Below are 25,490 nucleotides of genomic sequence, written 5' to 3'. Positions count from 1 at the left end.
AGACAAATTCCATTTAAAGTTATATAAATTATTGTCCATATAAAATGAAGATATTAAAATGATTCACGTATCATTCTGCCCAAAAAACAAAATTCACGTATCAATCAGATGGACCAATCAATCAGATGGACCAATCAAATGATTCACGTATCAAGAACTCTCCAGAAGCTGAAGCCAACAAACCCTAGCCATCAAGAACACCTCTAAATGTCGACCGCTGTGTCTTTTGTCTAACGGAGATGCCGTCCGTCGACGTTAAACTCTGCGAAGTGACGGGAATGGAAGGCAACAACACTTTTTTGCCTCATGAGATCATCATCAACATTCTCAAGAGACTTCCCGTAAAATCCCTAATCCGATTTCAGTGTGTCTGTAAAAACTGGAAAAATCTCTTGAAGGATCCATTGTTCATTACAGATCACCTCCATCACTCCAACATTCATCTACCTTCTCTTCTCCTCCCCTTTAACGGAAACAAAACGTTGCAGCTATGTTCATTCGATTGCGATTTTCAACTCAGCGAAGTTCCTAACGCACCTTTGATTGATTCCCGGTCGATTGTTAGGACTTGGGCAGATGTTAGAGACGTTGAGATTGTCGGTTCCAGCAACGGCTTGCTCTGCATTCAATTCTCGGATTTTGGACATCCTCATACTTTTGTATTGTGGAATCCAGCTACTAGAGAGCTTAAAATGGTGCCCACGACAATTGAATTTAGAGGTGATTACACTATAGGATTTGGGTTCAGTATGATTGCTAATGATTACAAGATAGTTAATATTTATGGTTATGGGGATTTTGATTTTTGGCGCAATGTGTGTGAATGGAGTGGAAGTGTATTCATTGGTCTCAGGGTTATGGAAAGAAGTAGAATTTGGGATCTTAGAGGGTCTAGATATATATTGTGAAGCAGCCACTAGTAATGGAGCCATTTTTTGGGTTGGCAAAAAGCAGAATGATCAGTGTCCCATGATAGTTTCATTTGACGTAGCAATGGAAGCCTTTACATTAATACCAATGCCAAATTTACATCCTAGGTCAATTAATATTCCTACTGTATATGACAACAAACTAGCTCTTCTTTCTTACTGCAAGATAGAGACCTTTGAATCTTGTTTAATTCATTTGTGGGTGATTGATGAGGAGAATACTTGGACTAAGAAATCTAGCGGCAGTCCCTATCTCTATCCATATTTCTTAATTCCACAAACTATTTGGAGGAATGAAATTGTTTGCGAAGTTGAAGTACTGGCTAAAAGTGTTTGGAGAACTCAATGTAAAGTGGAGATGGATGAAACAAAAACCGCTGAATATGAAGAAGCGTTGATGGAAGATAAAGAACGAAGAACTTTGATCTTGTTGAATCTCACTACTGATGAATTTAAGAAGTTTGTTCTCAACAATTCTGGTTATGTTGGTGGAATCTTAAATCATGTGGAAAGCCTTGTGCCAGTTGGTTTCACATTGAAGAATCTTGATCCTAAATCTTAGTTGTTACATTGTAAGCTTTCTTTATAATTTGTTTAAGCACTGTTGGTGGAAGATCATTTGATTGTTAAAAAATTTTTATGCCCTTTTGAGATGTTATTCAGAATGATATGAATGCAGCAGATATTCACTACCAAATATTTTTTAAAAAAGTTTTATTTGTCATATAGATATGTTATGTCCATATATTACCTTTATTTTTCCAAGATAAGATTGCTGGTGTGTGAATTATCCAGGATCCATGGATTATACCAATAGTTATATATCATGAGAGCACACAAAAGCAAGTGAAGTGAATTTTTTTTAAAAATACTTTTATTCCTGTTCATTTCATTTCAGATGCATTTGATTAATGAAAAAAATATGTTGGTTTGTGGAACTGAATTCATTGCAGTTTAGATCATTTATCTCGAACGAATCATATTCCTATTTTTTGCCTGCACAAAAATGTTCTTCTACCCTCTACAGTCTACACTATTACTTTTCGCAAAACTATCAAATTAATACTTACTCAGGATTTAACTTCGATTAGTTTTTATGATTTGTTTGATTTGAGCGAAATGAGAGGGAGAGGATAAGAGATTTTAATAAGTTCAATTTTAAAAAAATATGGAGAGTACGTTTGAAAGCTAACTAGTTATGCGTTCTTTTCAATCTTTTTTTATATGACCCAAAGCTTTGCAATATGTGAATAGATCAATTTCTCGAAACTTTGCAAATCAGTAACTCAAAATAAGCATTACCGATGAGTAATAATAAGGGAAAATTATCTGTACATTCTCATAGTTTTACGTGGTTTTTGTAGTTTTTTTATTGAGGTCTTACAAAATAAAAAAATCTAGAATAAAATTTATTTATTATCAATATATTAAAAATTATTATACTCGTAGTCATGTCCTTGAATCTGCATATAATATGTAATCTTATTGATTCTAACTTTGTTTAGATTCATGTGGAAAAATTAACCTAAGTGCATATTGGGTAAAACCACATCATCACTTACTAGCATTATTTTTTTTTTACAAATTAACAAATTATGAGTATAGGGATTTATGCTTGCAATTGATTAAAATATAAGGACCCAATAAAAACATCAGAAATACTTGATTAAAATGAATTTAAATTATGAGGACCTATGGATAAATAATCATCCCAAAAATGGTTGGCAAAAAATAATCCCGAAAATAATGAGACAAATTCTATTTAAAGTTATATAAAATTAGCGTGGATATAAAATGAAGTTATATTTTATTGATAAGTTATGATATGAAATTTATTTATAACGTCTTAGTTAGTTATAAACATCGAAAAAAGAACATGATTAATTTATTTTGATATTGTTCGCATCATAGTTAGATATAATCAATCAAACAAAAAAACCTTGATTAACTATGCTATTTTCATATTAATTTAAAATCAATTATTAAACTTCCAGCCAAAAAAATCAATTGTTAAACGTGATTTTGAAAGCACATTGTTATAACTTATAACCCATAGGAAACAGTTCTTGAAGAACAGAATTATAAAAATCCTTTTCGCTATAGGTTTTATTTTTTGTTTCACAATAGTTCAAACCACAGTCTAATTTTGATTTATATATTATAATAGATAGATAGATTGAATGCTCGTTGCTTAACTTCTTTTGTTTTTGTTAAAATACACAATTAGGATTATAATGAATAATCGTTGACATTTAAATTTCAACCCAATCACTTTATATATTCTATAAATAAAGATATAAATATATTAAAATAAAATATAGCTCAAATTATTTTTATAATTAATGGTGGGATTATGTATTCAGAATATTTAAGGAATACAGAATATTTAAGATATGATTCATTTAATTCTCCTGATATGTAACAAATTTTCAAGGGAAAATTTCGCTGCGCCTCTCTATAGCTGTTTAACATCTTAAAGTCCCAAAACACTATGAAATTTCACCGTAACCCTAGACCAAAATGAAATTAAATTGTGTCGGTGGAAAAACATTTATGCTTTTTATTTTATTTTTTCAAAAAAGGATCATCTATTGCTGATTTATAAGATATATGGGAAAATTTACAACGAAAATTAGAAGATTTAAGAGAAAGAAATTAATAACACGTAAGGAAACTACAACAAAAAGTAGGCCATTTATGAGAAACAGAAATTTTTTTTGTTTGTAAAGCAAGAACACAAACACAAAAATATCTTTTGACCAATAAAATTTAATTTCATTTTTATTCAAGAGGTACAGTGAAATTTCATAATTTTTTGAGGGGAGGGTATGGATAATAAATAGCTACAGGGGGATTGTTGTGAAATTCTTCCATTTATTAATGCTACTGGTCAAACAGCACTCAAATTTCCTAAACCCTAAAACTATCCAAAACACGGTGAAGCCATTGGAATGGAAGCCAGCAGTGCTTTTTGCCCCAGCAGATCATCGTCAACATTCTCAAGAGACTTCCGTAAAATCCCTAATTCGATTTCATTGTGTCTCCAAAAACTGGAAAAATCTCGTGAAGGATCCATTGTTCATTGCGGATAACCTCCGCCACTCCAGTCATCATCGACCTCCTTTTCTTCTCTAACAACTCTATCAGAGAAATAACCAGTTTTACTTACGCTTATTCAATTGCGACTTTCTACTCCGTGAAGTCCATAACCCACCTATGATCGATTACTATTATCCCAGGAGGCAGGTGTCTATAGGATTTGGGTACACTACGATTACTAATGATTACAAGATAATTAGTATTTCCTTTTTCTGGGTATTATAGTGATCCGATTAGGTGTTCATATTCGGTCTACAAGAGGGGTGTGAATGAAATCTTAGTGTATTCATTACGCACAGGGTTGTGGAAAGCTGTGGAATTTGGGAACACATTAAAGGATCTACGTATTTATTGTGAAGCTGCCACTCATAATAATGGAACCATTATTTGGCTTGCGCAAAATTCGAATGATGATGGCCATATGACAGTATCATTTGACATAGCAATGGAAGTGTTCAAATTAATACCAACATCTACTTTGCACCTTTGGTCAACTTCTATTCCGACCTTTTATGAGAACAAACCAGCTATTCTTTCTTGCAGAGAGATAGGAAACTCTAAATATGGTTTCATTCATTTGTGGGTGGTTGAGGAGAATACATCATGTGCATCTGGAGGAGAGAGATGGACTTGGACTAAAATATTTAGAAGCAGCTCCATTCTCTATCCATACTATTTAACTCCACTGAAGATTTGGAGGATTGACATTGTTTGCACAGTTTGTCCTCTCAATGAATCCGTTTGGAGAACTGAAAAATATGGTGATGAACCCTTGAAGGATGGAGGAAGAACTTTATATTTGTTGAATCTCACTACTAATGAATTTAAAAAGTTTGTTATAAACAATGTTATTATTTGTGGCTTTGGAATTTTAAATTATGTGGAAAGCCCCCCACCACAGTCGGCAACATTCACCAAGAACCTTGTTTAAGTACTTTTGGTGGAAGATGATTTGATTGTTCAAAATCTTTTGATGCCTCTTTGAGATGCTATTCAGAATGATGATGAATGCGGCAAACATTCACCGCCGAATATTTTTAGTTTTATTTAACGTCTATAGATATGTGCACATGCGTGTATGTCTCTAATTTCAGGTTGCTATCCTTAATTAGATATATGGATTATGGATTATAACAATAGCTTAGTTTTATATCCATATGAGAGCAAATCAGCAAACAAAAGCAGGTGAAGTTAATTTTTTTCCTTCTTCCCTGTTTGTTTCATTTCTGATGGATTTTAACGAAGGAATAGGATGGTTTGTGGTACTGAATTCATTGCAGTTTAGATCAATATTTTACCAGAATGCATCATATGCTTATTTTTTTCCCCATGCACAAATATGTTGTTGTTGTTCCGGATACTATATACTGTTTTATAAATTTATATAATTAATATTCATTGAGTATTTGAATTTAATTAGTTTTAGAGTCTGTTTGGTTTGAGAGGAATAAGAGCATGGTAATGAGAGATTTTAATGAATTTGATTTTAAAAAAATGGAACGTGTGGTTAAATGTTTCTAATTAATTTTTTTCACTTTTTCTCTTATATATTTTGCCTATTAAACCTTTCTAACCTACTTATCCAGTTTATTTTTTTAAAATGAACTAATTCTTGTATAGGAAAATCTCTTAAAAAAACACTTAAATAACCTAATTATTCTTATTAAGGTTACTAAATTTGCCAGAAGAATATTAAAATTTTATGAAATGACTATAATGACTTTTTTATTAAAAACCCAAAGAGAATTCTAAATTAACATGATATATTTCACAGTTAACATATTTTAATTCTAAATTAACAACATTTTATCTCTATCACAAACTTGTTATTGTTATGAATATGATAGTTTTGTGGATGTCCATATATCTCCCATTATCTCCTATATCTCCTATAATTTCTAATATCTTCCATTATCTCTATATCCCACAATTATCTCATATTATTATGTAATATGTGGATTCTATCAAAGGTGTAAAGTTGTGCCTATAAATAGAGGCCATGTATAATGTATTAAGCACTCTTGAATGGAATGAGAAATACTCTCTCTTGTTGATTCTCTTTTCCTATGTATGATTCTTTTCTAAATTTCTTTTTTATTTATAACGTGTTATCAGCACGAAACTCTAACTAAGGTGCGTATGATAATTTTAGAGCATCATCTCTATTATTTTTCTAAAGTATCATTTACTCTATTCAAATAAAAATAGCTTGAGCATCATATATATATATATATGTATATAGTGTTTCAGAGTATCCGTATTCCTATTCAAATTATCTAGGATAATATAAACCATTATATGGAATTAAAAGGATTATCTACCGTTGTTTTAAAAATCGGGTTCCATAGCTATGATTGGAGGTTTTTTTTCCATCTATTTTTTTATTGACCTAACATCACTATTTCGATAGAACCCGAAGTTCCAATAGATACTAGCAATATCCGTAAAGAGTTACCATCTAAAGTTAAATGGCCAGAAGCCATATAATTCTAAGTTTTCATCTCATTGTAATTAAATGGTCAAAAGCCATATAACTTTGATTTTTCATTCTTTTCAAATTAAATGGCTAGAAGCCATATAATTTTGATTTTCTATATTATACCCAGAAGCTATACAACTTTGATTTTTTATCTTATGGCTAATTCTCTACTTTTTAACTGGCTTGAAGCCATATATATTTAATATTTTATCTCATTAAATAACTAGAAGTATTTAGGTATAACTTTTCTATCTTATGGCTAGAAGCCATATATATGTGATTATTTTTATGTTATTACATGGCTAGAAGCCATATAATTTAAATATTCTATTTTATGGCCAAAAGCTCCATATATATTTAATTATTTTTTTATCTTATTAAATGGCTAGTTGTTATATAACTTTGATTTTCTATCTTATGGCCAGAAGCCATATATATTTAAATTTTTTTATCTTACTAAAAGGCTAGAAGCCATATAATTTGTATTTTCTATTTTATGGCTAGAAGTTATATATATTTAATTTATTTTTGTTTATCTATATCATGTTGAATTTTCTATTTTATGACCAGAAGCTATATATATATATATAATTTTTCTATATCTTCTTAAATGGCTCGCATCCATATTACTTTGATGTTCTATCTTATGACCAGAAGTCATAAATATTTAATTTTTTGTTATTTTATTAATCGGCTAAAAGCCATATAACATCAAATTTTTATTTTATGGTCAGAAACTATATATCTTTAATTTTTTTTATTTTGAAATGAAATTGTCAGATGCCATTATCTTTATTTTCTTTATTAAATAGCCTAAAGCCATATAGTTTTGATTATGAGAAAGATCATTATATGATTTGTTTATAAAAGAAAAAATTATAACAATTAGAATTATAAATAATGTAACCTAGAAAACTAATGATTATATAGTAAAGGATGTGTTGGTAAAAGAGTTTACCTTTTCTCTTTATTTCATGTTACATTTAATTAATTTAAAATTTAAGTTTTATTCTTATCTTATTTTCATATATTCTCGATATTCAATTTGATATTTATTAATATTATAATTTCTTATTACTAAAAGGCTAATAGCCATTACACTCATGTTATTGAATGACATGAAAATAAAAACTTATGATGTTTTTAAAGCTCCAAAGGCTTATAGTTCAAATATTAAGGGACATAAATGATTTTTAAAATATATATTTACTATATAGAGTCTTAAAGACTAATGACTTATAAATAGCCTTGAAAGCTTATGATTTAAATCTTCGTAACTATATAATTTGATTTTAGTTCTTATAGATCTTATCAAATTTTTGTTGGATTTATAAATATATGAATAAGTTTTGAAGCATTACATAATATATACAAAGAAGTGAAGTTTTTGAATAACAAAATATCCAGAAAATTTTATGTTGAAAAAAAAATACTTCATATTTTGAAAAAGCATAACAAGAAGTAAAATATATCATATAGTGAAAAAAACAATATGTTAGTTTCCTGAACAACTATATATAGCATTTTCTGAAAAACTATATATAATCAAAAAATTGATTTAGTTCTAGAAGAACTAATAATAAAATGTTGATATAGTTTCTGAAGAACTGGTAATTGATAATGAAAATTATGACCCACGAACATATATATTAGAATATTTGTTTATCAAAAGGTTTTAAGGTGATAGCACAATTGGATTGAAATTCATTATTATATCTGAATTAGGAAGCATTTGGATTTCTAAGTTAAAGACATGTTATTGGCTTACTATATACTATTCACTTTATTTTGAAATACAGAAATAAGAAAAATATATTTATATGACCCACACTTGATAGGGAGATTGTTGAAATACAAGTGTGAATTATGTTGGATAGAATTTATTATTATTAATATTAATGTTATTCTTTACATTTCATATTCTTTTTGAAAATGGCTCCAAAAGAGTTAGTAGCTCAACCTTCCATGAGTACATAAGTTTTTACCATTAGGTAAAAGATAAAAAATAACGCTTTAGAAGAGCTATATTATGATTTATTATCCTGAAGATAAAGTCCATAATTGATAACATATTCCTTATGAAATATTAAGGTGAAAAATGAATGATATGACATGGTAACAAGAAGTTTACTAATAATTGAGAATAATTTTACAATAAACCAGAAGTTTATGCATTTATAGTTTGGCATGACAGGTTAGATCATCCCGGATCATAATGATACAAAATATCATGAAAAATATGCATTATCATTTATTAAAGAACCATAAGATTCTTTAAAAAGTGACATATGATTCAAGAATTTTTATGTCTTGTTTATTCTCAAAAGAACTAAATAAGAGAACATCACTAGCTATGCTCAAAATCAGATATGTGAAAAATGCATCTATAAAATGGTCACATGTGTTTATGATCAACTTGCAACCTGAAGTTTGCAAATATGTTCAGATAATTACATTGAGTACATAAGTTCTTGATTATGAAATCAATATGATTCTCATTGAGATTGCTAGTGATTGTTCCTTATGTTGCTAATGATTATATGCTTAGTCAAAACCTCCATAAATAGTTAGATCAGAGTTTATGAGAACAAAATTCCTATTTGAGTGTTGGAATGATTGATTTTATATATTTTTGCACATAAATACATCAAGCCAACAATGTATTGTGAATTCTCCCATTATAATTGGCTTTTGGTCAGGAGCCAGACATTTTCATCTTAGAATGTGCAACATCAATTACTCCACTGCAATAATGCACATAGATAGATATTAAAAGTAAGTTGGGATCACTGTTGGATAAGAATCTTTTTATTCTTGTTTGTCTCTAAATGAAACAAAAATAATGTTTCTAAAGGAGATTTATGGATTTAGGAGACTTACATTACATGTTTCCAATATAAGGGGGAGAAAATGTGTAGCTGGAAAAAAAACACATGGAATGCATTTTCACTATCAAATGTGGATCCTCAACTATAGTAGTATGAACTAGAAATTCATAAAGTATTGCATTTGTAAAATATTACTAATATCTGCCAGATGTAATTAGTGACCCAAATGAGAATTCTTAATTCTTACATTCCAGCTAAAAGTGCTCCTCTTTTTAAGACATGCTAAAAGCATAAGAGTATGATCGGTTCTAAAAAAAAAGAAAAGGGAGCAAATGATCATGATGATCATACTAAGGAGGCATGAATTATAAAAGAGATTAAGACATAACTTTTTGACCCTTAAAGATGTTTAAGTGTCTAAAAGCAATAAAGAGATCTCGATATGTTATGTCATAAAAGAAAAGGGGACCGATAAAGGAATAAAATTTTTGACAGTAATTTTATTGATGATATCATGTGATTAAATGAGAATCTTATATATAAATCTATCATGAGATATAGATAGAAAAATGGTTGGCCAACAAAAAGAAAAGACACAATGTAACAGGGATTTGTGTATCCTGGCCTATGCACTTGAAGTGTAATGCTAATATTATGGTGAATAGGCATTTGTACAATATAAAGAGAAATAAAGGCTTGTGGTGGATTAAATTACATGTCTTATCAATCTAGCAGTCTGGTAGTAAATGAAATTTTTTTATGTGGGTCTTAGAAATATATTACTATAATGTATGACTCACTTTATGGTAAAATTATATGTGAATCTCAGAAGGATTCAAATCCTTGTATAAATTCAAAGGATCCAATACATGAATAGATCTTGATCATAATATATGAAAATCCTTGAAGGATTTGAGTTTCTAGAAGCATACAATTATGTTCTCAAGAACATTATTCAGTTAAGTCTCTGTACGAGGCATATTGGTTAATATCGACTGAAGGAATGATGTAAACATATTTCAACTTGTCCATTTGTCAAAAGATTCAAAATGAGTTTGTTATTAGTACTATTTATGATGATACATTGAAACTCCTAGTGAGTTTTCAAAAGCTATGAATTACTTAAAGAAAAAGTTTGAAATGAAAGCTTTTGAAAGAATACATATGAATAAATAACATCAATTATGTGGATAAGCAACATCAATTATATGTTTCGATGGTTGTAAGATCTTTAGATATGGACTAAAGATCGATTTAGACCTCCAGAAGGTAATGAATAAACACTTGGTCCAGAAGTACCATATCTTAGTGTCACTGAAGCATTTGTATACCTATCTAGCTATATAGAATCTGAGCTATCATTTGCTAATTAGCATGATATAGTTTTTTATTAACATGAAGATGTTGGAATGAAGCTAAAAATATTCTTCATTACTTTAAGGATACTGTGGAAGTAATATTATTTTATCTAAAGGTACCCAAGACTAATTTTAATGGCTATATAGATAAAGTATTTTTGTTTGATCCTCATATCAATAGATCATAGTATGATCCATGTGTGGGTAAACCATAAAAAGACTATTCGTCTCATGATTTTCAAAAGATTATGAAATTCATATTTGACGTTTTTATCTCACTACAATATTTGAATGGCTTGTTCATTACATTAGACTTTGCAAGCTCGAAGATGTCAACAAATATTGCCAAAAGGGGGAGTTGATACATGTTGTACTCTTTTTTTCTTGTCTATAGTTTTGTCCCACTGGGTTTTCCTAACAAGGTTTTTAATGAGGCAGCATTGCATATATATCAATGAATGATGTAATCTTTTTCCTTTGCTAGGTTTTTGTCCCACAGGGTTTTTCCTAGTTGAAGTTTTTTAATGAGGCATATTCATATATATTGGACATCCAAGGGGGAGTGTTATGAATATAATATCTTTGTGGATGTCCATATATCTCCCATTATCTCCTATATCTCCTATAATTTCCAATATCTCCCAATATCTCTATATCTCACAATTATATTATATTATTATGTAATCTGTAGATTCTATCAAAAGTGTAAAACTGTGTCTATAAATATAGGCAACGTATAATGTATTGAGCACTCTTGAATGGAATGAGAAATACTCTCTCTGGTTGATCATCTCTTCCTCTGTATGATTCTTCTCTAAATTTCTTCTTTATTTATAACAGTTATAAGTTTTTGAATAAAATTTGATCATAATATGATACAATCTTGAAAATTAACAGGTTCAATTATGTAATTAACAAGTTTCAATTATAAATTAATAGTTTTATATCTCCATAATGATAAGTATTTGAATAAAACCTGATCACAATACAACTTAAAAAATTAACAAGTTCAGTCATGCAATTGGCATGCTTCAATTATAAATTAGTAACTTTTAATTCATAGTTCACAAGTTTCCAATTCCATAACAACTTCAAATCATGTGTTAACACATTCTACTTAGTCATTAAGAGCACATGTAGCCCTCATGGCATTGTTCATGCTAAACTTTTATGACCAAGTAAATGCAATTAGTGATCCCACATACATATTCATAATAAAGCCTCCATCACACACACACACACGCACACGCACGCACATCAACGATTCACTTCGCTCTAAAAGTAACACTTCACACTTCCTCTCTCCTCAACAAAAATCCCATCTCCCATAATCCATACGAAGAAAAATGAAGAATCAAGATTTCATGATGAAACTATTAGGATTAAGGGAGAAAGATTTAATATAAAAACTAACTCATCATTGCCTCCTTGGTCATAACCCACCTGTGATCGATTACTACTTGTCCAGTTTTAATACTCTTTCAGATGTTCGGATCATTGGTTCCAGCAACGGCTTGCTCTGTATTGAAGTCCGTGATTATTATACGTCTTCTCATCGCCTTCTACTATGGAATCCAGCTGTTAAGGAGGTGAGGTACCCAGTATGAGATATTTTTTTATTATTATTATTATTATTATTATTATTATTATTATAAATTACTTAGGTATTTAATTAGAAATTAATAAAATATCCTGAGCGTGACCCATGGCCAGGAAAAAGGCCCAAGCCTAATAGGGTTATGATTTTCAGTCAATAATGTATGTACTCTGATGGTGAGTTTTTACAATTAAGGTTTTGACGGCTGAAATTTTTAGACTTGAGGTTCCCTAACTGGTGATGGCTGCTCCTGGTTGCCATCACTGTGCCTTTCTGCTAGTCAGAAGAGACTTGAATTAGTAATTCTTCTCAGCCCAAATCTCTTTTACAGTTCTTATCTTCTATCTTGGATCCCAGATCACATAAGTAATAGCTATGGCGAGAGGTAACTCTAATCCTAAAGTCTTCTGCTGTATTGTTTATAAGAGGATTCATTATGTATTATCTGGATTATATGTTTTATATATTATTTGTTTGAATCTATCTTACACGTGACATCAAAGCTAGGTTAGGTTCTTCTCTGCCTACTTTTATTTAATTTAATGTGTTTTATCTTATTTGGATGCTCTAAGCTCCATATGGAATAAAAGAACATACTATTTTCATCGGTTCCATGAGCAAGATCAGAGATACTTGTTTGCACTATCATTTATCTTCATACGGTATTGGATTTTGTTTTTTAATTTGAAAAGTGTCTTTATCTAATGGGTTAACTCGGATGTGTGTTCCACTGATGATCACCGTCCACCGCTGTTTGGAGGCCCGAATGACTGTGTAATTTTCCCTATGCAAAATCCTGAATTTTTAATCAGTATTTTATCTCCCTGTTCCATTTGAAATATGTTCAAATGGTTGCCATATTGTTTTCTAGGCATTACTATGTCAAAATCGCCACCTAAAACGCTGGAAAACGATGCCTTTGTTGTCAGAAACAGACTACAGCTGCCAGAAAAAATGGCAGAATCTGGCAGTTGTGAAGGACCACCGAACTGGGTCGTGAGCAGGTCTAGAGTTAGGTTGACCTAGCCCAACTCCATAAGGAAGGAGACCCAGTGCCAGAAACACTACTGTTTTGGATTTAAGAAGCCTTCTCTATTTGATTCTAAAACGATGTCGTTTCTGGCTGAAGTGAAACTCACCGTTTCACTTATTCAAATTTTGGGCTAGCCAGTTTGGGCCATGTTTCGGGCTTCATAAAAAAAAGGAAATATTTTATTTGATTATGTGTTTGGGCTGAAAAGTGTCTGGGCTTCTGTTTTTTAATTTCAAATCGACCCAAGGATTTGGGCTTTTTTTTTACAAAAATAAGTTTTTTTCCTTCTTTTCTCTGTCTACTGTCTGGGCCATACTGTTTCATTTAAAAAAAATCTGTGCATAGTGACGTAACAGAGCTGTTTGGGCCATTTTTGCACAGAAATTAATTTTGGCCTTGTTTACTTTTTGGGCTTCTGTTTGGGCCTAAACATGTTGATTTTGTTGTTTTTGGACTTTGTTTTGGCCTCTGTTTGGTTTAGCTCTTGTTTAGCCCATTTAATTTAGTTTCCAGAATCTGTTTATGTTAAATAAGCCATTAATTGAAAACTATTCAGTTATTTTAAAAAAATGGGTTTTCACATGTAATTTATTTTATTCAAATATTTAAATTGTTTAAATAGAAATAAAAAAATGATCTTAGCTATTTCATATTTTTGTGTAAATTTGTAAAATTGTTTGTTATATTGTTTATTTGCCTAAATATTTGGATAATAAATTTAAGCAAATTAGTTAATTATTAGAATTTTACAATATTTATTTTAAGTAGAAATGTGCTAAGGTTAATGTTTAAACAATTGTTTGGATGTATAAAATAGTGGGAGGACTTAATATAATAATTAATTGCTTGTGTTCTCCGTTAATATTGTGCATGTGTTGGATTAAATGTGCCCATTTAATATTTGTGATTAGCATGCTTTCTTAAGGAGTAGCTACAGCATCCTTTATCTATTGCATGCAACATAAATCACATAATGGACTTATAAAATATCAATTGTAATTAAATATGCATTCATAATTGATCTTTGCCCACAGGTAGATAATTATAAATGTATATTTAATTAGGGTGGGATAGAATTGCCTTGTATTTTCTAAGTAGCCTACAGGTATTAGGAAATATAAATGTGTTCTAGTTCTATCAATATAAGATAAATACATGCTATGCTAATTTCTTTGCCCACAGTTAGAAATTAGTGATACGTATTTATAATTGTATGCTTTATTAATGTTTTTAAGCATGCATGGCACAGTTATTGTGATTGTCTCAACTGATTTGAAAGTTTGATAATTCTTTGACATTGCAGCTTTATTTTCTGTCCCTAACCTGATTACTTATGCCAGTAACAAAATCATACTGGATGGTACTAATTACCTTGATTGGAGGGAAGATATTGCCTTGCAGCTTGGTTGCTATGATATGGACTTTGTCTTGAAAACCAACCGCCTTGCTCTCCTGATCATTAAAACAAGGATTGCAAGGGGCATTCAGGGAGCAATCCCTAAATGCGAAACTGTAAAAGAATACTTAGAAGTTGTCAATAAACAGTTTAAACTAACAGACAAGAAGATGGGAGGTACCATCATGTCAAAGCTATGTGCTATGAAACTCACAGGTATTGGTGGAATCAGGCAGCATATTATGAAAATGAGAGATCTATCCTCTCAACTGAAAACCTTTGAGATGGAACCAACTGAACAATATCTGGTGCAATTAATTCTGAACTCCCTTCCTCCACAATTTGATGTCTTTAAGGTGTCTTACAACACACATAGGGAAAAATGGTCAGTAGATAAACTACTATCTATGTGTGTGCAAGAAGAAACTAGACTGTTGATGAGTGGAAAAGGTGCATCTAAAGAAGCTCATCTGAGAGAAAGTTCCAAAAAGAGTGGTAGTAGGAAGGGAAATAAGGATGATAAGACAAAGAAGAAGAAAAGAATCCCTCCTGCTACTACCTCAAATAAGAAGGATGCCAGATGCTTTTTTTGCAAGAAGAAGGGGCACATGAAGAATGAGTGCTCCAAGAGGAAAGCATGGCTTGAACGTAAAGGTATATTTACTTCTCATGTTACTTTAGAATCTCATGTTATTAATGTTGATGATGACACTTGGTGGATTGATACTGGTACAATGATCCACATTTTCACAACCATATAGGGCTTCTTAACAAGCAGAACACCACGTCCGAGTGAGGAATGGGTTCTATCAGGTAGCGGGAACCCAGACAATGTAAAGTTGGTTGGGACTTATCGTATTTTTTTTAATAATACTCATGTGGACTTTTTGAGACTTTTTATATTTCGACTTACATAAGGAACTTAATTTCTATTTCAAAATTAATTCCGTTGGATTATGGTTTATGTCTTGAAAAGGGCTTTATGGTTTTTAGCAAACATCATATTAAGATTGCAGACATTGCAACGATTGGTGATTTATTTAAAATAATTCGTGATCCTATTCAATCTTTTACTATTTCACGTGGTATTAAACGTAATGTCATCAATGAAAATTCTATTAGCTTGTGGCATAGGAGATTGGAACATATCTCAATGAGAGAATCAAAAGGTTAACTAAGGAGGAAATTCTTCCACCCTTAGACCATTCGGAATTTGATTCTTGTGTGGACTGCATAAAGGGAAAACAAACCAACAAGTCACAAAAGGGAGCTAAAAGAAGTTCTGAATTGCTTGAGATTATACATACCCATATTTGCTGTCCTGATTTAACCACGCATGGTCAAAAGTATTTTATTACCTTTATTGACGATTACTCACGATATATGTATGTCTACTTACTTTATAATAAAAGTGAGGCATTAGATGCCTTTAAGGAATACAAAGCAGAAATAGAAAAACAAATTGGGAAACCAAGGTCTGATATAGGTGGTGAATACTATGGTAGGTACATAAATGAAGGACAAGCACTTGGTCTATTGGCAGACTTTCTTCGAGAGCACAGTATAGTTGCTCAATATACCATGCTTGGCTTACTAGATATGAATGGTGTAGTTGAGAGAAGAAATAGGACCGTACTGGACATGGTTAGGAGCATCATGAGTAGCTCCAAACTTCCAATTTCATTATGGAAAGAAGCACTCAAGAAAACTGTATACATGTTAAACAGGGTTCCAACAAAGGCAGTGCCTAAAACTCCCTTTGAAATCTAGAAAGGTTGGAAACCCAGTTTAAATCATTTGAAAGTATGTGGTTGTCCGGTAGAAGTAAGAGTGTATAACCCACAAGAAAAGAAATTAGACCCTAGGACTATAAGAGCTTACTTTGTAGGCTATGCAAAAAAGTCTAAGGGTTATAAGTTTTATTATCCTCTGCTTTTAAAACGTTTTGTAGAATCTAGGAATGCTAAGTTTCTTGAGAATGACGTGCTCAGTGGGAGTGATCAAACAAAAGAAATCACATAGAAGAAACCATTAACACAAATGGTGAGGGAACTTCAATGGTCAATGATTCTCATCCAATTAGAGCTGTCATAGAACATAGTGTAGATCCCATAACACAAGTTGACAATGCTGGACATCAGAAACATATGCAAGTTGATCAACTCGTCACATAATCTGAACCACCACAGAATGTGACAGGAAATGTTCTTAATGAGCAATCTGAACCAACTCAAGAAGTTGAATTAAGAAGGTTAACTAGAGAAAGAAGACCAGTATTACCTAGTGACTATGTTGTGTACTCTGCTGAAATTGACTGTGATGTTAGCATTAAAAATGATATTTTGACATTTACTCAGGCTGTGAAAAGTGAAAACTCCAAATTGTGGCATGACGTTATGGTTGAAGAAATGAACTCAATGGCAAACAACCATGTATGGGAGCTTGGAGAGTTACGTAGTGGGTCTAAAGCCATTGGCTGTAAGTGGGTCTATAAAACCAAAAGAGACTCACCAGGTAACATTGATCGTTATAAAGTAAAGTTGGTTGCTAAGGGTTTCACACAAGGGGAAGGAATCGATTACAAAGAAACCTTTTCTCCTGTATCAAAGAAAGATTCCTTTCGCATCATCATGGTATTGGTTGCACATTTTGACTTGGAGTTACAACAAATGGATGTTAAGACTGCCTTTCTCAATGGGGACCTTGAGAAAGAGGTCTACATGAAGCAACCTAAGGGATTTGTTGCAAAAGACAAAGAACAAATGGTTTACAAGTTAAAGAAATCGATCTATGGTCTAAAGCAAGCTTCACAACAGTGGTATTTAAAGTTTCATGAAGTGATCACATCATTTGGTTTCGATGGGAACATCATGGAGGAGTGTATATACCACAAGGCTAGTAGAGCAAAATCATATTTCTGATTTTATATGTCGATAACATACTGCTTGCAACCAATGATCTGGGACTATTGCACGAAGTAAAACAATTCTTGTTTAAGAACTTTGATATGAAGGATATGGGTGAGGCACCTTATATCATTGGCATTAAGATCCATAGGGATAGGACTCAAGACCTTCTAGGCCTGTCTCAAGAAGCCTATATAAACAAAGTTCTTGAATGATTCATAATGAAGAACTGTACTACTAACGTGACTCCTTTAGAAAAAGGGGATAAGTTCAATGTAGATCAAATGTCCCAAGACCGAGCTTAAGAAAACAAAAATGGAAAAGGTCCTATATGCCTCAGCGGTAGGAAGCTTAATGTATGCACAGGTCTGCACAAGACCTGATATAGCTTTTGCTGTGGGTATGTTCGAAAGTGCTAAAGTAATCCTGGTGAAGCACATTGGATAGCTGCAAAGAAAGTGTTTAGATATCTATAGGGCACTAAACACTATATGCTTACATATAAGAGGACAGAGAATCTAGAAGTGATTGGTTACTCAGACTCTGATCTAGGAGGATGCATGGACACATACAAGTCCACAACTGGTTACATCTTCCTGTTAGCAGAAGGAGCTATTTCATGGAAAAGTGTAAAACAAACACTAACTTCTCCTTCCACTGGTGATGCTGAGTACATTGCATGTTTTGAGGCAAGCTCACAAGCAATCTGGATCAAGAATTTCATTGCGGGGCTTAAGATTGTGGAATCAGTCTCTAGGCCAATTAGAATATACTGTGATAACACAGCTACCATGGCCATATCCAACAATAAAAGGAATAAGAGTCAAAGTAAATTTGTCGAACTGAAGTTCCTTTGCTTGAGAGAAAGAGTTATGGATGGCCAAATTTCGGTTGAACATATCAATACAAAGAGTATGCTAGCAGATCCTTTGACGAAAGGATTGAAATCGAATGAATTTGTTTTGCATGTGCCTCACATGGGACTTCGTCCTTCATTTGATTAGCTGAGGTATGAGTAATGAAATTAGTTTATGGTTTGTCATCTCTAATTGTAATTGTATATACATATGTGTTTTGAGATTGATAAGCATGAGGCAAGAACTAAATAAACATTGAGTTTATTCATAAAGGTATGCCCATTAAGTAAGGGTGCTGCTTGTAATGCATGGAAGGCAATACCCAAGTTAAGAGGACTTGTCGCCATGATTCTTGCAGTATAGCCTTAGCTTATATGGGATAGGGCAATTGACATACAGTATACGGGCCAAGTAGGAGAATGTGAGATATTTTATTGTTATTATAAATTATTTAGGTATTTAATTAGGAATTAATAAAATATCTGAGTATGGCCCATGGTCAGGAAAAAGGACCAAGCCCAGCAAGGTTATGATTTTCAGTCAATAATGTATTTACTCTGATGGTGGGTTTTTACAATTAACGTTTTGACGGTTGAAATTTTTAGAGCGATACATTCAATGAGAGAAAAACTCTATCTGCTCCTTGAGGTTCCCTGACTGGTGACGGCTGCTCCCGGTTGCCATCACTGTGCCTTTCTGCTAGTCAGAAGAGACCTGAATCAGTAATTCTTCTGACCCCAAATCTCTTTTGTAGTTCTTATCTTCTATCTTGGATCCCAGATCACTTAAGCAATAGCTATGGCGAGAGGTAACTCTAATCTTAAAGTCTTCTGCTGTATTGTTTATAAGATGATTCATTATGTATTATCTGGATTATATGTTTTATATATTATTTGTTTGAATCTATCTTACACCCAGAAGAACTACTTCTTTTGACAGATCGTTTTTAATAGAATTTGGGTTTAGTTTGATTGCTAATGATTACAAGATAATTAAGATTCATGGTTCATGTGGGAACTACAAGCTGGGTGCGAATGAAGTGTCAGTGTATACATTAAGCACAGGGTTATGGAAACATGTAGAACTTGGGACATAAAGGATCCATATATTCATTTGAAGCAGCAACTGATAATAATAATGGAACCATTATTTGGCTTGCGGACAATTTGAACTATGATGGTGATATGGTGGTCTCATTTGACGTAGCAATGGAAGTGTTTACATTAATACCAATGCCTGCTTTACGACCGTGGTCAGCTTCTATTCCTACTTTTCATGAGAACAAACCGGCTATTCTTTCTTACAATAAAAAGATAGGAACCTCTAAATCTGGTTTCATTCATTTATGGGTGGTTGAGGAGAATAAGTGTGCTTCTGGAGGAGGCAGATGGACTTGGAATAAAATATATAGCCGCAGCCCCGGTCTCCATCCATACTATTTAACTCCACTGAACATTTGGAGGAATGAAATTGTTTGCACACTTGGTTTTGTGAGTGAAGTCGTTTGGAGAACTGAAAATATGGTGAACCCTTGGAGGATGAAGGAAGAACTTTGTGTTTGTTGAATCTCACTACTAATGAATTTAAGAAGTTTGTTATGAATAATTTTAGTTGTGGCTTTCGAATCTTAGATTATGTGAAAAGCCTTGTACCAGTTGGTAACATTCACGTTGAAGAACCTTGATCCTAAATCTTAGTTCTTATATCATAAATTTTCTTCTTTTTTTTTAAGTACTTTTGATGGAAGATCATTTGATTGTTCATAAACTTCTGATGCCCCTTTGAGATGTTATTCAGAATGATGATGAATGCAGCAAATATTCTCCGCCAAATATTTTTAGTTTTATTTGACATATACGGATATAAGCACATTCGTGTGTCTGATTTAAGGTTGTTATCCTTATTTTTCATTGATAAATTCGTTGATATATGGATCATATCTAGAATCCATGTATTATAGCAATGTTTTTATATCATATGAGAGCAAACAAAAGCAGGTGAAGTAAATTTTATTTTCTTTCCTGTTCATTTCCTTTATGATGGATTTTAATGAAGGAATATGTTGGTTTGTGTGGAACTGAGTTGTTCATTTATTCAACTTTTATAACCTTACTTATCTGATTTTTTTCCTGTTAAATTGAACTCATTTCTTCCCATCCGCTTCTTTTTCCTCGAACCAAACAGAGTTAATGGTGCCCAGGGTGTAAAATCTAGTTAGATTGAGAGGTTGATGCTTGTGAGATATGCGTCTTAAAACTAATTAGTTATGCGTTCTTTTTAATCATTTTTATATGACTTTTCCAACTAAAACAAACTGATTGAAAAGTGGTTAAAATGGATTGATTTTATATAAAAAAAATTCATATCTTGTTAAGCCTAATTCAAAAATAGTACTAATCCAATCATTAATATAAGATTTATTTTGCAGTATAATTTATAGTATTACAAAAAATAGCTAATTATCAATAGAAATTCTACTGCCAAATTTAGCAACAAATTAGTGACGGAATTTCATTTGGTCGCTGATCCGTCAAAAAATTCATTGGTAATTTTTTGGCGATAGAATTTTTTTTTGTCAGGAATTTCTATCACGCTAATTCCACCGCTAAATTGTTTGCTATGAAAATTTTCATCTCAATTCTATCGTTAGTCCGTCGCTAATTTTAAATTTTATTTAGATTATAATTCTCCAACAAGTTATATAACAAAATAATTAAGAATGTGATGACTAAAATATATTTTCTATTGTTTATATTTGTAGAGTTGGTATTAATGAAAGTATCTTCATCATTCATCTCATTATTGGATACATATTAAAACAGGAAGATAATTTCTTCAAAAACTTGTTTTATATTTCATCAAAATTAATTTCCTTGATTATTAATAATAATTAAACAAATATGATAAGAATATTAATAAGTTTCTTATACGAAGTAATATAAGAAAAAAAATAATCCTATTATACATACAATATATTGAAAGATATAATATATGATAGAAATTCAAAGATGAACAATGAATTTATATGAATACCTGAATTTATGATTATAGATTAAACTCATGTTGAAATGAATTTCAAATTTGAATATTGAACAATAACATTTGATCATGATATAATTAATAACACATAGATTGATTTCGGTCTTCAATGCAAAAACAAATTGTATATTTGAAATTTTTTTTAGAAAAGAAATTATGATACACAAATAAGGAAGGGATAAAAGTTTATTATAATCTATTCAAATCATTTAATTTTTTATATAAACTAATTTATTAGATTTTATTATAATAATTATTTTTTACATAATTAGTTTTTTTTACTTATTATAAATGGTTATCATCAAATATATAAAACACAAATAGATAATATAATATAATTTAATATAATAAATATATAATTAAATTATATATCGAATAATTGCTAATTAAAAAAATAATTTTAAAAATATATTTATGAAAAAACATTGACAATTTAAAATTCAAAATTAGTTTCATTAGAATTATTATCATATTGAAAATAATTTTTAGAAGAAATAAAACATTATAACATACATAGTAATAGAAATTTTTAAAAAATGATTGTGTCATAAAAATGGTTAAAATTAAAATTGTCATATAATTCATTTTTAGATTTTAATAATATATATGTATAGATAATTGTTTGGGTAAAAGAATATTGGGTGAAAAGGCAAATTTACCTCTTGTAATATTCAAAAAGAGCACTAGATACCATAATAAAATGATGAGTCCAAAATTACCCATGTTGATTCAAAAAGAGCCCAAAATTACTACTTCCGTTAAATTGACCTATGCTAACCTTTAGTCTGCAAATGTTGGCCAAATGAGATGACGTGGAGGGTGATATGTATTTAATGAAATGCAATGTGGCTGTGTATTTTGATTGGGAGAATAACATGGTGGAAAATTAGGGGGGCAAAAAAAAAAAAGGTTAAGGTGCGCTCAGCAACCCGAACTATTTACCCATGTGCGTCCAGTGATCTAAAGTAATTTTGGGTGCATCTAAATGTCCTAAACTAATTAAAATTGTGCGTCCATATTACAGGCTAACAGAAATGTTATGTTTAACCGTTACTTTCCTGACTCAGCTTAAAGTTGACCTCAGATATTCTACATGGTAGACACATGGACACCTGATGTGTATTATTCTTACTCAAAAGTCAATTTATTTAGAAAAAGAGAAAGGATATAAATTAAATTTTGAGTAAGAATAATACATATAAAATGTCCATATGTCTACTATTTAGAATATTTGGGATCAACTTTAAATTGAGTCAAGAAAGTAACGGTTAAACATAACATTTCTGTTAGTCTGGGATATGGACGTACCATTTTAATTAGTTTAGGACACTGGATGTACCCAAAATTACTTTAGGCCACTGGACGCACCTGGGTAAATAGTTTGGGGAGCTGAGCATGCCTTAACCAAAAAAATATCACGTGCTAGCAGATAATGGAGAACGAACCAAAAACCAAAACCACGACTACATCATTTCTAATCTCAGATGTCTTCTTCATCTTTCTCCTCCACCTCATTACTACCGTCCTCTGCATCAGTGATAACAATGGCATCATAGAATCTGTTATTGTAAGCGGTTGTGAATTTCCTCAAGACGAAGACAACCATCCACAGTGTTAAGATCTTTGATGTAAGTCCTCGAATCCTACAAGCTTTTTGCCGGAAGTGGCATCTCCATCATCATCATAGCACGTAATGGAGACATTGCATCAAGCTTTTGGTCCCTGTTATGAGAACTCGCCACAGAGCTCTAAATGCCAAGGGAATCAGGGATGTCAGGGTATTCAAAATCAGCTAGTTTTCCACTTTTTATCGTAAACCCACCACACTCATACTTTCGATACAACCGGAAAAACGCAAACTTTACTTTGTTTCAGGATCACCGGAGGTGGCTATGGCATGGCGGGGACACCACCGTCAATGGTGGAGGTGACCATAGCAAACCTCATCCCAGCGTGCCATAAAGACATTAGGTAATGGGGGGAATAAACACGACAAGCATTGTGAAACGAATCTTAAACTAAACTTGGACAAGCTTCTGCAATGTAGAAACAAAAAAGAGAATTCCAAGAATTCATCATATCCCCTCATGTATATCTGAGAACCACGCTTCTCATTTATTATTATTATTATTATTATTATTATTATATTAATTTTTATCATATCCTGCCCACCTTTGTTTCGAAAGCTCAAGTTGCTGGTGACCTGATGAGTGTGGATTCGGATAGGGAAATTGAATCTGTGAACACACTGTGAAGAGAGAGAATGGTGATAGAAAGACAGTGTTGGGAGGAAATCAATATTGGCAGGGAAGGGGCCGCGTGTCAAGGGAGAGGGAAAGAGAAAAAAGGGCGAAGTGAGCTGATATATTGAGTCAAATACGTGGACATTGTGTGGGATCCACAAAAATAAAAGATAATGGACATTTGGAAGAATTAACAGAAATGGTATTTTTCTCCCATTTTTAAAATGTCCGTGTGTATTTTTGTACCCAACATTTTATTATGGTGCGTGGTGCTTTTTTTTTGATATTATAATGGGTAAATTTGCCCCTGCACCCAAGAATATTATATATTTAATTTTGTGTAAAATGTCAATAAGCTTATTGTAGCTCAACCAGTAAAGATGCACACGTGCACAAGGTCCCTAGTTTGAGCTGTAAAGAAGTCATTTTGAAGAAAAATTATGTAGTGGCAATGATAGGTGGTAATGGAAGTGAGGTGGCCAACTATCATCACTGGCAATGGGGTGGCGACTAATAGAAGCATCACGTGGCATTTAAAAATTTTTTTTTAAAAAAATGAATTAGTGATGGAAAGATTCCATCACTAAATTAGGAACAAAATTTTTAGCAACAGAATTAGCGACAAAAAAAATTTCACAAAAAAGTTAGTGACAAAGCAAGTTTCGTTGCTAATATGAATTTGTCACTAATTTCGTAACTAAATAAAAAATTCCTTCACTAATCACATGTTTTTTTATAGTATACTACAAAAATGAGTTTTACATTAGGATCGGAAAGAATAGGTTATACTATAAAATGAGTTTTACATTTAGAACCAGACAAAATATGTTAACCTCTAGATTTTCATGTCATTTTAACACATTTTCCTTGACTTTTTGATACTTTTTGGTGCATATTTTGATTATTCAACTATACGAAAATGTGCATGATGTTTTTGGGTTGCATATTATTGCTTTATTGTACATATTTTGGTATTAATCTTTGCTATTTATGAGCTTATGGACTTACTCTTTTACAAGGTATATTTGGATCCAAGAATTAAATGTGAAGCCACTTTGGAAGCCCTTCAAAGAGTTTATGGATCAAGGTTGTTTTATGAAGGCATTATGAGAACAAAGAAGAATCATTAGAAGCCATAACATGGGTGGAAATCCTCATTTGAGGTATAAGAACTTAATTTTCCAGGAGCAAAGTGAGTCGCAGCACACTTGTACTTGGCGGTAGCCCAACTAAAACAGAGACAAACTTGACCGTGGTGCTGGTAGCAAAATGTACAACTCAACTAAGCCTGAAAATCTTAGGCTTTATAGCCACATTTCGACTTTGGCTGCCATTGTGGACTTCTTGCGCATTCTTGGGAGCTTTGTGTGCAAGGGTTTGGGTGCTTGAAGAGCTTGGAGCAAGGAATTGAGCTTTCGAAGTGGTTTGGAGCTTCATCTTCTTGGTTTTTCAACTTCTCCCCCCTTTCCTCTCTTGTAATCAGCTATAGCTATGAATTTCCTTTGTATTTATGGCTTGTGGTTGACTATGAGTAGCTAAATACTTTGTTCCAGGATTATTTTAAATCTTTGTATGGAGTAACTGTTCGCACCACAAGTGAACGGGTCGTCACAAGTAATAAAGTGATGGGTAAAGTGTCACATCCCAAAAATCTTCACCTAGCTATAAAGGATTAAAAATTGAGATGAGGGTCAATGTAAGAACTAGACGGGGAGATGAAACAACT

The 25,490-nt window shown here is 31.9% G+C and overlaps 1 protein-coding gene across 1 annotated transcript; it reads left to right on the top strand.

The window, feature by feature from the left end:
- The first annotated feature begins 239 nt into the window (after positions 1–239).
- On the top strand, positions 240–908 carry LOC114719465 (putative F-box protein At3g16210). The gene has a single exon (XM_028904976.1). The coding sequence runs from the start codon at positions 240–242 to the stop codon at positions 906–908; it is 669 nt and encodes a 222-aa protein (XP_028760809.1).
- Positions 909–25,490: the final 24,582 nt, after the last annotated feature.

The sequence above is a fragment of the Neltuma alba genome, unplaced genomic scaffold, assembly GCF_004799145.2.
Source record: "Neltuma alba isolate B1F8T4 unplaced genomic scaffold, ASM479914v2 tig00011916_pilon, whole genome shotgun sequence".
Classification (NCBI taxonomy): Eukaryota; Viridiplantae; Streptophyta; class Magnoliopsida; order Fabales; family Fabaceae; genus Neltuma; species Neltuma alba.
This window is presented reverse-complemented; position numbering and strand designations above follow the sequence as displayed.